The sequence below is a fragment of the Ipomoea nil genome, unplaced genomic scaffold (genome assembly GCF_001879475.1).
Source record: "Ipomoea nil cultivar Tokyo-kokei standard unplaced genomic scaffold, Asagao_1.1 scaffold0782, whole genome shotgun sequence".
In the NCBI taxonomy this organism is placed as follows: domain Eukaryota; kingdom Viridiplantae; phylum Streptophyta; class Magnoliopsida; order Solanales; family Convolvulaceae; genus Ipomoea; species Ipomoea nil.
In genome coordinates, this window is record NW_017617210.1 from 784,357 (window position 1) to 799,945 (window position 15,589).

Genomic DNA, 15,589 nt, shown 5'->3' on the forward strand with positions numbered 1-15,589 from the left:
ACACCACGAGGGTCGAGGAAACATCAAACGGGGAAGCCAACATCCCGGCGAGAAACCGGGCAGCGGGTGCCCGGCGGGCAGTCGCCTGCCCGCTGCCGGCGACGCCAAAAATGGGCAGCGGGTAGGTGGTGGGTTCCCCTACCCCCCACTGACTCCTTTTTCAATATTTGGGTCCCGGGATCTTTTGTGGAACCCGAAACCATGTTTAGACACTTTCAAACATAAACGACGACACCACGTAGTCAAATAATGGATCAAAACCAAGAATCATATTGAGCACATCCTACCATGACTTCTAAACATAATTAACACCTGAACATGTGAAATCCCACCCAAATATATCAAGAACATCACAATACGAAATTCCCAATTTTACCTAGGGCTCTAATCATATTCGAATCATCAAAATCATAGTTTTATCTTTAAAACCTAGAACATCAAGATTTATCAAGAACAACACATAATTATCAAGATCCTCTTATAATCATCAGATTATCAAGATCAACACATAAGATCATCTCATCAACATCAAGATCATATCATAATTATCATAAAAGATTTATCAAGACACAAGCATAGAGAAGGAGCCAAAGAAGAAGATTATAGCAAGGAAAATAGGTTTTGTTGTGACATGGGTTACCTCTTAGCCTTAATTAGATTCCTTGGCTATTAAGGTTCTTTCTCTAAGATCTCTTCTTCTTGATTTCTCCTACGTTGGTGATAAGAGAATTCTTGGGAATTCTTGTGTGGTGATATCTATTGTTGTGTGAATTCTAGGTGCCTCCTATGTCCCTATTTATATGTCTAAGAGTCCTAATTAGGGTCTGAATGATATGGGTTTGCTAATTATATTTCTTATACGACTAAGGGTTTGGTTTTGGGATAAGGGTCCATGGTCTATGGTGGACCCTTCTTAGTTAATTAATGGAATTTAATTCTCTTTTTAGGGTAAGTAATTAAATAATTAGTTTGGGTTAGAGGCTGTAACACGGGGTGTTACAATGAAGTCTATGACAATGGATAATGACTTTAGAATTGTAAGATATAACAAGGTGGGAAGAAAGTTGTAAGTAGGTCGTGTGTTTTTATGAAGTGTGAGGAACTAAGAATTGAATTAAGTAAGAAAATGGCAAGTTAAGGGAGGGATGTAAACTTGGAAATGATAAGTTGTGTGATAGTTTAAAGAAAGAAACTTAATGATGAGAATGAAGTAAGAAGTAGTTGAGTTAATGATAGGAGGATGGAAATGTTGAAAGACTAAGATTGTATTGATAGGAGTTTCATCTAAAAGGAAATGATAAAGATTAGTAAGAATGAGAGCTATCGAATCGTCGAAGCGTTGTGATCGAATCGTTAATGTAACACCCCGTGTTACGGCCTCTAATCCAAACTAATTATTTAATTACTTACCCTAAAAAGAGAATTAAATTCCATTAATTAATTAGGAAGGGTCCACCATAGACCATGGACCCTTATCCTTAAACCAATCCCTTAGTCCTATAAGAAATAGAATTAGCAAACCCATACCATTCAAACCCCAATTAGAACTCTTAGATATATAAATAGGGACATAGAAGGCACCTAGAAGTCACACCATAATAGATATCACCACACAAGAATTCTCAATAATTCACTTATCACCAACGTAGGAGAAATCAAGAAGAAGAGATCGTAGAGAAAGAACCTTAATAGCCAAGGAATCTAATTAAGGCTAAGAGGTAATCCATGTCTCAACAAAACTTATTTTCTTTGCTATAATCTTCTTCTTTGGCTCCTTCTCTATACTTGTGTCTTGGTGAATCTTTTATGATGATGATGATATGATCTTGATGATTGATGAGATGATCTTATGTGTTGATCTTGGTAATCTTGATGATTATAAGAGGATCTTGATAATTGTGTGATGTTCTTGATAAATCTTGATGTTCTTGATTTTGAAGATAAACTATGATTTTGATGATTTAAATATGATTAGAGCCCTAGGTTAAAATTGGGAATTTCGTATTGTGATATTCTTGATATAATTGGGTGGGAATTCGCATGTTCGGGTGTTAATTATGTTTAGAAGTCATGTTAGGATTTGTTCAATATGATTCTTGGTTTTGATCCATTATTTGACTACGTGGTGTCGTCGTTTATGTTTAAGAGTGTCTAAACATGGTTTCGGGTTCCACGAAAGATCCCGGGACCAATGTATTGAAAAGGAGTCAGTGGAGGGTAGGTGGGGGTAGGGGAACTCGCCACCTACCTGCTGCCCCAAATGGGCGTTGCCGGCAGCGGGCAGCCGGCGGGCGGGCAGTGGCACCCGCTGCCCGGTACTTCGCCGCCTGTGGGTGGTCCTCCACCCGCCGGCCACCCGCTGGTTTTTTCCACTTCGGGATGGTGGTTTCCCCGTTTGATGTTTTCCTGACCCTCGTGGTGTCCCAACGGACTCTGTTTATCGTGTCTGAGTCTAGTTTGATGTTTCGGGTACCATTCATAGGATAAAAGAGTCTCATGTATTGCATGCTAGTTGCATTGGTACCCCATTGGCCTAGGAGAAAGAAGTATGAACCCCTTAGGATTATTCCAAGTATGTGGATGACCACGCATATGTTTCATTATACGTTTTCTCCCTTTTCCCAATGTGATAATGTGGGTTGCATGTGCTTGCTATGTGTTATGTGTGCATGATACCCCAATTTGGTTTCGATCAAATTGGTTATACATGAGTTGCGGTCAGAAATACACTCTTGGGCTGCGGTCCACCGTTTGGTTGCGATCAAACGTTTTACATGAGTTGCGGTTCATAACCTGGCTGTGGTCAGAGATTCACTTTTGGGCTGCGGTGAAACATTTTGATGAGCTGCGGTTCATCGGTTGGCTACGGTCAACCCCTTTGTGCTGCGGTACGAGGCAGGGTGCTGTGGGGCCGTGTTAGCGCTATATACGCTGACCCTCATGTATGGGCATGCGATTGGTCCTGTGGCGCCACCAAAGTGTGCTTATGTGATAAGATAATGATTGAATGATGATATGAATGATGTGAAATATGCTTGTGACCTTAGGATATATGCTAGTGTCTTTATATGCTTGATTATAACTGTGATTGAGCTTGTCACTACTTGTCGAGTCTATTCCTGGTTTTAAAGCTAGAGTCTCCTAAGTATATATCTTCCTGCTTCGAAATGGTTTTCCTATATATATATATATATATATATATATATATATATATATATATATATATATATATATATATATATATATATATATATATATATATATATATATATATACCTATATTGTATTTTAACGCGTTAGAGTGGGTTACCAGCATTATTCGTTGAACAGATATATTTGGCTTTCAGGCACAGTTGATTAGCTACCGGAGCGCGCTAGCAGACCAAGGCTTAGATAGTTAGTTTCCTTTCGGCCTGCGTGCCTCGATGATGTATTGATATTACTTTGAGGATATTTAGTTAGTGTAGCCTGTGCATCTGAGTTCTCCAGCTCAGGTGTGGCATAGCACCCCAAACATTTATGATTTGTATGCTCTATTTTGAGATTGATTAATAGAATTACTTTCCTATTATAAGATTGAAAAGTTTTAAAATTTAAGGGTATTACAGTTAAACCGAAGAAACCCCTTTCAAGTCGAATTTCTTGTTCCCTATTGAAATGGAATTCCTCATTATTTCTTATAGAATTGAATACTCCTTTTGTTGAGAAATTTCTTCTATCTTTTCAGACCTTGTTCTTGTTTTCCTTTCGAATTGTTTCTGTACGAGTTGGCAACGTTACCTCCTAATTTGTAATCTTGATAATCTTGACCCTATTGTTATTCAATAGCATCCCTAAGAGCAATCTTGCAACACTTATCATATTCTTTTGGTCCTAAAGCCTTTTGACAATAGGTCTCAAGTTGTATCTCCAAAGAAAACTCTATCCAATCTCTTCAAATCTACCGATCTAAGCTTCGGGGACGAAGCTTGTTTTTAAGGTGCGTAGAATGCGACAACCTAAAATATTTTTCCCAAATTCCTATTTTATATAGTTTCAAAATATAATTATTTTATTTTTACGATGATTATTTTAAATTGTTGACTAAAAACCTATTTGAGACGAACCCGTGAAGTCATTTTACAACTATCAAATTTCTTTAGCCCAAATGATTTTAATCTCCTAAGTCTAATGATTTTATATCCCAAAAATATTCCTAAGCCTAACCATTTTTTCTAACATATTAGCCTTGTATAGATATTTATACACACACACTTGTATATTATAAGAATATGATTTTGAGACCAAACCCTAGCTAGGAATAGAAAGAATTACTGTTCACTTCCTTTACCCATCCAGTAGCTCAGTCACACTCCCTTCTCTCTATCTCACGAGTCTCTCTTTTCCTCTAGCTTCTTCCATCTTCATCAATGGGAGCCGACAACCACCAGCCACCATCTCCACTCCAAGCATCTCTCTCTCTTAATCTCCCTCACTTCCACGGACGCAGCCACCTTTAACCTCTCGTCCCCGCTCTCTTTCTCGACATAGTCGACGGAAGAAGCAGATCGACACAGCACCGGCGACCTCTAGCTCCAGTGACGGTCCTCTCCGGTGATAGGCGGCAGATCTGGCGAAGGAGCAGCATTAGTGACCTATCCTTGGTCCTCTCTTTCCCTCGACGTAGCAGATCCGGCTGTTGAGTAGAGGAGACGCGACGAACGGCGGCTACGACCTCCATGGACTCCGGCGAACAGCTGCAGCGGCAAGGTTTCCCCTATTTCGGCGCGAACAGCTGTAGCGGCAAGGTTTCCCCTGTTTCGGCGCGAACAGAGCTCCTCCTCGGTCGAAGAAAGCAGTTTCTCCGACGAACTAATGGCGGTGTCCGGCAGGCCTGTGTTCGGCGGAGTATTCCGACGAGCAGAGCGGTTCGGTGGCGGGCATATTCCAGCGGCGGCACGGTGGGAATCTCTCCGACGTGGGTAGTGCAACTCGACAGTGGCGTAGGTGAGGTTTTGCCTTCTTGTTGATAAAGCTTAGTATGAAGGTGAAATGATATGGTTATTAATGTGATTAAGGTGTTAATGGTTATTAAGGTGGTTTTAGCTAGACGAAGATGAACAAGATTGTGTTGCTACTACTAATGTTGTTTATTAAAAGGTTTCAATAATGTGTAAATATAATCGGTGATATTATGTTTTTTTAAATGGCAAAATTGTTATATATCGAGACAAAAAATATAAGTGAATTTCAATTTTGGTCCTGTGATTATAGGGGTCCTGTTAATTGCAGTCTACGACTTTCAAAAGTGTTAATTTAGTACCTTAATTATGCAATTTTTATCAATTTTTGTCACTCCTGTTAAATTGCCGGTCAAATTTTGCCGGAAAATTTTAATAGTCAAAATAATGAGGGTATTTTAATCATTTTGCATCTCTTTTCTTTCTCCCCATTGCTTTGCCGAATCTGTTGCAAACTTGCCGGAGAAGGTCGTCGGTAATGGTGAATTCAACTCGAGTTGCAGGCAGGTGAGGTAAAAACCTAGGACGAGAGTTGAGAGCTTTCAGTTGCAGCTCGAGTTTGTCCTTCTCTTCTTTTAGCTTTTGTTTCTCGTCCTTAAGTTCATTTTTCTCGGCCTGTATGAGCCAGAGTGACCATTGAAGAAAAGAAATGGAAGTGTGAAGCCATAGCAGATAACACCAAAAAAAATGTGAAGTTTTTGTTGATAAAATACAAAACCAAAGCCACACCTTTTAACATTAAACTGCTCCTATAAATCCTCAAACTACTAATGAATTGAATAGCGACCCAAGCACTAGTATAAATGTTAAAATACAAAAAATTTTACAAGTCTAGACATATATGAGCAATCAATTTCGACAGAAAGAGTAGAGTATACCTACAACTCTGGTGAATTCTGTAAGCATTGAAAATTTAAATAATATTATTGAACCGTGGTGGATATTTAATTACTAAAGTAATTACTTTGATTGGGCTAATTAGACTAATATTTATTTAATTGGGTTAATTAAATGGCCCATTGAATAATTAATTAGTTTAATTACTTAATTAAATGTAATTGGATGTTGGATTGTTCGGCCCGAGATGATGAAATATTTAATCGAGCTGGACCAGGCTGCTTGTATGAATTGGGTTGCCTAATTAGCGGGCTTGACTTGGTCTTGGCCCACTAAAATTATATGTGGATTATATAATTTTGAGGAATTTGAATATTTGATATTATTTGGAAATTTAATGAAATCATGAACCTGGACACAATGGTGCCCCTGTACATTCCTCAATTTAATTAAAGAAATTAAATTAAATAAGGAATTAAGAGTTGGTTGGAGATTTTCCCTCACACTCACCACTATAAATAGTGGTTTCATTTTCAAGAATGAAGGCTCTGGAAATCTGCATACTGAAGCTCTGTCGAAGTCTCGCCAGGATATCGTCTGGAACACGCCCGCGGTTGTACTACGTATACCGCGCTGAGGAACACGCCACTTGAACACCGGAAGCCCTTCTTTGAAGATCAAGCTGCATATTAGCCCTTCATTGAGGAACAAGCTACCAACTCCGGAGGCCCTTCAGCAAGGAACTACTCCAGTTCGGCATACTCCCGAACTCGGCATACTTCCAGTTCGGCCATACTCCCGAACTTGACATACTTCCAGTTCAGCATACTCTGAACTCAGCACACTTCCAACAAGGAACTCGGCATACTTCCGGTTCGGCCATACTCCCGAACTCGGCATACTTCAAGTTCAGCATACTCTGGACTCGGCACACTTCCAATTTGACATATTCCAAATTTGGCACACATCTAATAGGCATACTTCTAGTAGAAAATCAGAGGACTTCTCATATACAGAGATTGTACCCCTTCTTGATTGATACATACTATTTGTAACCGATACTTTGAATTTTGAATATATATAATTCAAGTTTTTCGCGTTTACAGTGTCCATGCATACACATAACACATTTATTATCACTTTGCATGCCGCCGCACCATTTAATGCTTCCACTTTAATTTCATCACTTTGCATGTGTGTGTACGTGCATAATATATAATGTACACATAATATATGTAGCATGTGTATGCGTATAATATGCACTGCACGTAGCGAGGATTTTCTTGGACATCTCCGTGGCAAATTTTCTTGAGCCTTAGTATTAGAATTTTGTCTTCCCATGCTTCATAAGGCAAACTGTTGAACTTGCCCCTTGATTGCAACTTCATATATTAAGAACTGTTTTTCAATAATGGTGGTGTTATCCAAGAGTCGACTGTGTTGACGCCAAAAGATGACGATAGCTTGAACAAGGCGGAGATGAGCTTGGAGGCATGTAACGACGGCATGCCTAGCTTTAGGCTTTTTGTAGATCGATGTTCTTTTTCGAACAAGGCGGAGATGAGCTTGGAGGCATGGAACGACGGCATGCAGATGTCAATATATATATTATTCAGGATCACAATAAAAATGTGATCCTGTGATCCTGAAAGTAAAAGTCCTTCTGTCTTTGCCATGGCAACTGCCACCGCCTTCGCTGTGTTCGTCGACAAAGGAGAACCGCTACGGAAGTCCGTCTGTAGAAGCGCCAGAACATCAAAAAAAAATAAATGGTGCTTTGTTTCTACTCTTTCCGCAATTAAAGATAGACTACATAGAGCCATGTGCCGTTTCACTTTTCCCATGTCTGCTTTGCGTGTGAGTACATGCGTGGCCAACTATCCAACATAACACATATATATGTTTGTTTTGCATGTGTTGCCAGCTGTGATGTGCATAATATACATATATAAAATACTCATGTGGGCCACTGGTTTATAATTCATATATATATATATATATATATATATATTACTCCACTGGTCCATACAGTGTACATATGTATATAATATATATGTAATCCATTGGTTATACTTGCTTGTATATATTACATATACATAGCCTGTAGACACTTAAATTTTGATAAATATTGATTATTTATCAATATTAGTATATTTGAATATATTTGAAATATTTTGGATAATATTGATATTATCTAATTTGTTAATTAGATAATATCAAAAGAGTTTGAGCTTATCAAAACTCTCTATCCTACAACTATAAATAGTGCATTTCATTTCTATGTAATCACACACATCCTAGGAAAAGTGATGTAAACATCTAGAAAAATATTATTCAGGATCACAATAAAAATGTGATACTGAAAGTAGAAGTCCCTCCTCCTTAATGATCATGCCTATGCCTATTGATCCAAACCTCCATTGAAGATCAAGCCATTTGAATCCGGAGGCCCTTCAAGAAGAACAAGCTATATATTCAAGCCCTTCTTTGAAGATCAAGCCACTTGAAACCCGGAGGCCCTTCAATGGTGGAGTGTTCAAGACATCAATTGAAGAATCAGAGGATCATCCAGAGACTTGTACCCACACCCCCTTGATACTTGATATGTAAACCAGAACTTTGAATTTCTAAATATATATTCAATTTTCTTTGTTTACAAATTCACCATTACCGGCGGCATTCTCCGACAAATTTGCAGCAAATTCGGCAAAGGAATGAGGGTGAAAGAAAAGAGATGCAAAAAAAAAACTAAAATACCCCCATTATTGCAACTAATAAAATTTCTCGATGAAATTTGGCCGGCAATTTTGCCAGAGTGATCAAAATTGATAAAAATTGCATAGTCAAGGTACTAAATTAACACTTTTGAAAGTCATGGACTGTAATTAACAGGACCCCTATAGTCATAGGAGCAAAATTGAGATTTACTCCAAAATATATTTTTCATACAAATGAATTAGGATATCAATTTATTTTTATAACTAAGTTGCTAAAGAACGAGCACATTTGCCTAATTTATAAAAATACTGAACAATGATAAATAAAATCTCCAAAGCTACAAAACTGCATGCGTACACCTACACATTAGCTATTAATTTGAGCAATTATTTGCTTAAATTCAAGCAACGATAACCTAAAAACACATTAACGATCCAAACTATACCTTCAATTACACTATATAATATTTGATGTTCTAATTTAAATAAGGAATAAGGTTCAAATTGGCCACTGAACGTAACCTGAATATGCAATTAGGCCACTGAACGAAAAAAAAGTGCAATTAAGCCACTGAGCACTCCAAAAATGTGCAATTTCACCTGATAGCAGGTTACCCTCAATTTTAGCAGGTTATCTGCTTACGTGGCAGCTGAGTTGGCATTTTTAATAAATTTTAATTAATTTTTAATAAATTTTAATAATAATTTTTTATTAATTTTTTTTAAAAAATAAAAATGACTTTATTTTATTTTTTATTTAATTTTTTCCAATTTTTTATAAAATTTATTATTAAAATTAATTATTAAAAATTATTTAAAAATTATTAAAAATGCCAACTAAGCTGTCACGTAAGCAGGTAACCTGCTAAAATTGACGGTAACCTGCTCTCCGGTAAAATTGCATACGTTTGGAGAGTTCAGTGGCCTAATTGCACATTTTTTGAGTGTTCAATGACCTAATTACACTTTTTTTTTTCGTTCAGCGGCCTAATTGCATTTTCAGGTTACGTTCAGTGGCCAATTTGAACCTTATTCCTTTAAATAATTATATACCGATCCAATTATTTTTAATATATTACAACAAATTCATTCCGTGCATCGCACGAGTGAAAATACTAGTTTGAAAAGAAAAATACAATGGTGTCAGTGAGTTATGCAATGCTAAAAACATGGCCCACTGGTAAAAGGGTACAATTATACCATGAATCAATGTTCACCTTACATGAACTTTGGAGGTATGAATGAGTGGGAAAGACTCATCTATCCTTAACTAAAGGTCAAGAGTTTGATCCCCCGTTTTGGGTATAGAGCACCACCTTGCATTATAACAAATTGAATGTACATAATATGTTAATTGTAACATCTACACAATTTATTAACTGATAGTACATAATATATTAATTGTAATAGATTCATAATTTATTAACTATAGATATGTAGTATATAATATGTTAATACATAATTTATTAACTGAAAGTACATAATATATTAATTGTAATATAATCATAATTTATTAGCTACAGATACGTATATAATATGTTAATTGCATGTATATAATACGTTAAGTACAAATATATAATACGTTAAGTGTAATAAATACATAATTTATTAACTTTAGCCTGTAGGTACATAATATGTTAATTGTAACATGCACATTTATTAACTGAAAGTACAAAAATATGTTTACTGTGTGTACATAATATATTAATTGTAATTGGTACATAATTTAATTTATTAACTACGGATACGTAATATGTTAAATGTGAGTATGTGACTACATAATATGTTAATTGTAATATGTACATAATATTTTAACTACAAATACATAATCTAAAAATTGTTTTGAATTAGGATCTGTAAAAATACACATTGGTAAATGGTATAAGATTGTAAATGAGGTATTTAAAATGAAATAAATTAAATCAATAGTTTTGGGCCTCAAATTCATTTTTCAAATTTGTCTCAGAAACTCAAATTTGTGAGACAATCTCACCAGTTTTTGCTCTACCTATAAAATCACTCAATAAAAAAATTTCCATTAGAAACATAAAATATTAATCGTATATCAATATATCAATATATATTTGATGGAATATAATGAGCTGGGCTTTGGTCCATGTGCATAGGGGGTGCAAGCCCAAAGGGGAAGCTGGTATACAAGCCCATAGACATAAGGATCACAAATTATGCTGTACAACCGAATGCACCATGCGCATGGTGCATACGATGCAAAACGATGTCGTTTTGGTTAAAAAATGCGCGTTCCACTTTAAAAAAATCAGGTTCGATTTCCGACGATAGCATTTTTATATATCCATAAATTCATAATTATATATCCATAAATTCATAACTATATATCCACAAATTCATAACTATATATCCACAGTGAATGAATGAATTAAATATCCACAATGAATGAACTAAATATCAACAATGATTGAACTAAATATCCAGAATGAATGAACTAGATATCCAGAAATTCATAACTATATATCCAGAAATTCATAACTATATATCCACAGTGAATGAATGAAGTAAATATCTACAATGAATGAACTAAATATCCACAATGAATGAACTAAATATCCATAAATTCATAACTATATATCCATAAATTCATAACTATATATCCACAATAATGCTATTGCCGAGAATCGAACCTGAATTGTTTTTTTTAAGTGGGACGCGCGTTTGTAGTCAAAACGACGTCGTTTTGCATCGTATGCACCATGTGCATGGTGCATTCGGTTGCACAGCATAACTATTGCATAAGGATAGCTGCACGCAGGGATGCATGCAGCATGACGGCGGCTTGCGTACACGATCGCATGCAGAGTGGTGGGCATGCGGGATGGCTTGCGGCTCGTGTGCATGCTTGCATGCGGGGTCGACGGCTATTCGTGCGTCCGAGCATACGTGGCTGTTACTCGCAGAAGGGCCTACGTGGAAGAGTGGTTGCGTGCATGGGGTGCTAGCGGGGCTGTATGCGTGAAGGCTAGGTGGCGGCGGTTTTCAGAACGTGGCGCGTGCGTATGTGAAACGATGCGGGATACGCGCGAGAGAGGCGCACAAGCGTGGTAACGTGCGGTGAGGGATGACACGTGTCTGGCGCAAAAAGGAAAGCATAAACGCCATACACGTGGCCGCTCTGAAGGGCCCCTCTTCAAGTATAAAGGGGGGGGGGGGGGGGGGGGGGGGAAGTCATGATCCGTGGGGACAAGGAGAGAGGATTAGATGGAGTGGAAAGAACCTCCCTGTAAGTGGCAAGTAGTCGTGGGATCGATTTCGGGTGGTGTTATTTTGCTTGTCTTGCGATTATCCTGTTTCCCTTATCTTGTAGCGTATTCACGTTGTCATTCCATCTCGGGGCTTGACAGTGGGCTTGGGAATTTTGGGGCCTGGCGCTCTCAACATAGTATGGTCCTTTTCCTTCATCGCCTGTTGTTCGTTCAGTTTATGGTGGATCCGATTCCAATAAAACCATCAATATTAAAATTTATCTGAGCATGCATGACCAAATATTACTGCAGGACATTTAGAATGTCAAATTGAAAACACATTTAATACTAGCTAGGGCAAATGTGTACTCTAGCTAACCATTGGAGTAGCGATTACAACGAGAGGAATTTTCTTGTGACATGTAATACCACTTCCTTCATTCATATCCAATTTTTCTTCTGCCAATGCAAAATCAAACTCACGTATGAGCGTAGCCAATGCAAGCTCAACCGTAGTAACCCCAAAAGCCAAGCCGGGGCAACCCCTCCGCCCGGCTCCAAATGGAATCAACTCAAAATGCATTCCCTTATAATCCACATTAGAATTCAAGAACCTCTCCGGGTTAAACTCTTCAGAGTTTTCCCATATTGTTGGATCTCTTCCAATTCCCCAACTATTAACAAGCACGTGGGTGCCCGCTGTCACATGGAAGCCCATCACTTTCACATCTTGGATTGTCTTTCGAGGGAGTAGCAATGGTGCAGGACTATGAAACCGAAGAGTTTCCTTTATGACAGCTTTAAAGTATTTCATGGTTTCTATATCTTCGTTGGTTTTAAATTTCGTTCTTACCTCATTTTGTAATTTTTTCATGATTTTGGGATTTTTTATCAGCTCTGCCATTGCCCATTCAAGAACTGTGTAGCTTGTGTGTGTTCCCGCCACAAACATATCCTAATCAAAAAAAAAAAAAAAAAACATGTACAAATTTCTAATTGTTGTAGTAATAACAAATATAAATTTTCAAGTAAGTAGAGAACAAAATATGTTAAGCCACTAAAAAAATCAATTTTTATTTTTAGTTATTTAATGTTAGTTATAACTATAAGCTTGTGAGCCATTCATGTCAATTATAACTATTATATTGCTATATATTTAACAATATTTAGTAGGATTTAAACTAATACCAATACGTACTATATAGTGCTATATATTTAACAATATTTAGTAGGATTTAAACTAATACCAATACGTACTATATAGTGCCCATTACTATGCAGGACTATATAGTGTCAATAGTCCTGCATCCGACATAGTGTCGATTGTTTAGATCATTGCAGATGTGCCAAGAGTTGGCTAAAAATCAACTATATATATATATATATATATATATATATATATATATATATATATATATATATATATAGTGTGAAACAACTCAAACAAGTAGCATGCTACATATGCATATTTGGTAACATAGTTAGCTTATCAGTCAGTTTTGGCTTATTTGATCACTATTTGTTGTTTAACTTGATTGGTTAAATATCAATATGAGTATTTGATTAATTATCTTTTTGTAATATATAGTTTATTGTTTCAACAGGGTAAAATTTAAAAAGCAGCTTAAAGCACTTATTTTGATAAGCTTTTTTAGAAAGTCATTTTGTATGTAATCAGCTATCAGCTAATAGCTAATTTACCAAATATTTTTTTACAATCGGCTAATGCTATCAACTAGTCAAACTCAATAACTCAATCAGCTAACAACTATTTACCAAACACCCCAATAATCTAAGGCGGTGTTTGGCAAATAGTTGTTACCGGATTGAGTTAGCGGGTTTGACTAGATGACATCATTAGCCGATTGTAAAAAGATGTTTGATAAATTAGCTGTTAATTGATAACTGATTACATGTAAAATGACATTTAAGATTATCATTTATTTTCTCAAAAAATAAATCGAAAAAGTTGTTTTGAGCAACTTTTTGAATTTCAATTTTTTTGAGCAATAAGCTGTTAAAAAAACCTGATTAATCAAACACTCGTTATTTATTCAAGTTAAACAGCTAATAGTAGTCAAACAAGTCAAAATTAATTGATAAGTTAACTATGTTAGTGCGTAAATGAAAAAGCTTGAATAATTAAGAATTACCAAGATTAGAGCTTTGATAGACTCTCTATGAATGGGGAAGCCAATCTTATCTTCTCTTTGTATTTGAAGCAAAATGTCCACCAAGTCTAAGCCATCTGCCTCTTTTTTCTCCACACGCGAGTGCTCTTCAACTACTCCCTCAATGAATTCATCCAATTCTTTAGCCAATTTCTCCACCCTTCTATCAAAACCATTGATTCTATTCACCCATGCAAGCCAAGGGATGTAATCCCCTATATCAAATACCCCCAATAATTCAATATATTGCTCCAGCAAACCCATGATATCCTTTGTCGTCTCCTCGTTTTGCCCATCCTCCTCAGTGTAGTACTTTCTCCCCAACGCCACCCTAGATATTATATTATTGTTAAGCCACAATAAAATATCAGTCAAGTTTATAGGGGAACCACATGATTGTTTGATCTTTTGGACCATCAATTGTGTTTCCTCTTCTCTGACGTTGCGAAAGGACTGCACCCTCTTGTTGCTAAGAAGGTGGAGCACACAAATGCTTCGCACTTGTCGCCAATACTCGCCGTAGGGGGCAAAGGCAACGTCCTTGGCGCCGTATAACAGGCGGTCGGTAATGGTGGATTTGGGGCGGTCGGAGAAGATCAAGTCGTGGTCTTTCATGATCTCTCTGGCGGCGTCAGAAGAGGAAGCCACGAGGACCGGCACGGAACCGAATTGAAGTAGGATGAGCGGACCATATTGCTTGGATAGTTGGTGGAAGTAGCGATGGGGGTAGGAGCCAAGTTGGAGGATATGTCCTAGTATTGGAAGCTTTGGGGGCGATGGTGGTGAGTTTTTTGTGTCTCTGGGGGATGAGAATAGCAATTTGTAGAGGAAGAGAATGAAAATAAACAAAGGGAAGAAAAGGGAATAATAATGCATGAAGAGATTCATCTCGATAGTTTGGTTCAGACATCATGGGTTATACCAAAAGGGAATATATAGATAATTGATTGATAATAAGACAATAACATTTTGATTTCATTCCCAGTTTGTAAAGTTATTGGGAGTGTGTGGCAAATGACTAACAAATTATTACATACAAAATGATTTTCTCAAAAAGTTATGGAAAAATCTATTTTGACACTAGTACAGAAAAGATCAAAAAAATTGAAGATTTCGCGTCCAAAATTTAAATTTTGGACGCGTAACGTGGGAGGCGGTGGCATTTTTGTAATTAAAATGCCACTATATAAATAATTTTTATTTTTTTAATTTTAGAACACTATCGGCGTCCAAAGTACAGAGCTTTGGACGCCTATAGTCGAAGCGTTTAATAATTCGCGTCCAAAGTGTCTAACTTTGGACGCGTAGTATTTTTGTTTTCTGAAAAAAAAACCCTCGCACAGCTTCTTCTCCATCCTCCATCCTCCATCGTCCAAAACCCTTGCAACGTCGTCCTCACCATCCCACAGCTGCTGCCGCTCTCCATCTTCCCGTCCTTGCACAGCTCCATCGTCGCCGTCGCACCGATCGCTCCTCGCACAGCTCAATCGCCGCCCGTCGCCGATTCAGCGTTGTTGCCTCCGCCGCTGCTACCGGTCCACGCCGCTGTTACGACCCGGAAGTTATGGCAGGGTCAAACGGTGTCGTTTTACAATTAGGGCTCAAATAAGTTGCTTGCAATTAGGGCTCGAATAAAATTGGTCACT

The 15,589-nt window shown here is 37.3% G+C and overlaps 1 protein-coding gene across 1 annotated transcript; it reads right to left on the bottom strand.

Moving 5' to 3' along the window:
* Positions 1 to 12,031: 12,031 nt before the first annotated feature.
* On the bottom strand, positions 12,032 to 14,851 carry LOC109177006 (cytochrome P450 71A3-like). Its single transcript, XM_019326352.1, has 2 exons — positions 13,926 to 14,851; positions 12,032 to 12,727 (listed from the first exon to the last, which is right to left on the bottom strand). The coding sequence occupies exons 1-2, from the start codon at positions 14,829 to 14,831 to the stop codon at positions 12,143 to 12,145; spliced, it is 1,491 nt and encodes a 496-aa protein (XP_019181897.1). The 5' UTR covers positions 14,832 to 14,851; the 3' UTR covers positions 12,032 to 12,142.
* Positions 14,852 to 15,589: the final 738 nt, after the last annotated feature.

What these genes read in the sequence shown, in the direction of transcription:
- LOC109177006 (XM_019326352.1), bottom strand. Translation starts at nt 14,831, where the DNA reads ATGAATCTCTTCATGCATTATTATTCCCTTTTCTTCCCTTTGTTTATT. An exon ending in CTATCAAAGCTCTAATCTTG is followed by an intron (nt 12,728 to 13,925) that starts GTAATTCTTAAT and finishes TTTTTTGATTAG; the next exon opens with GATATGTTTGTGGCGGGAAC.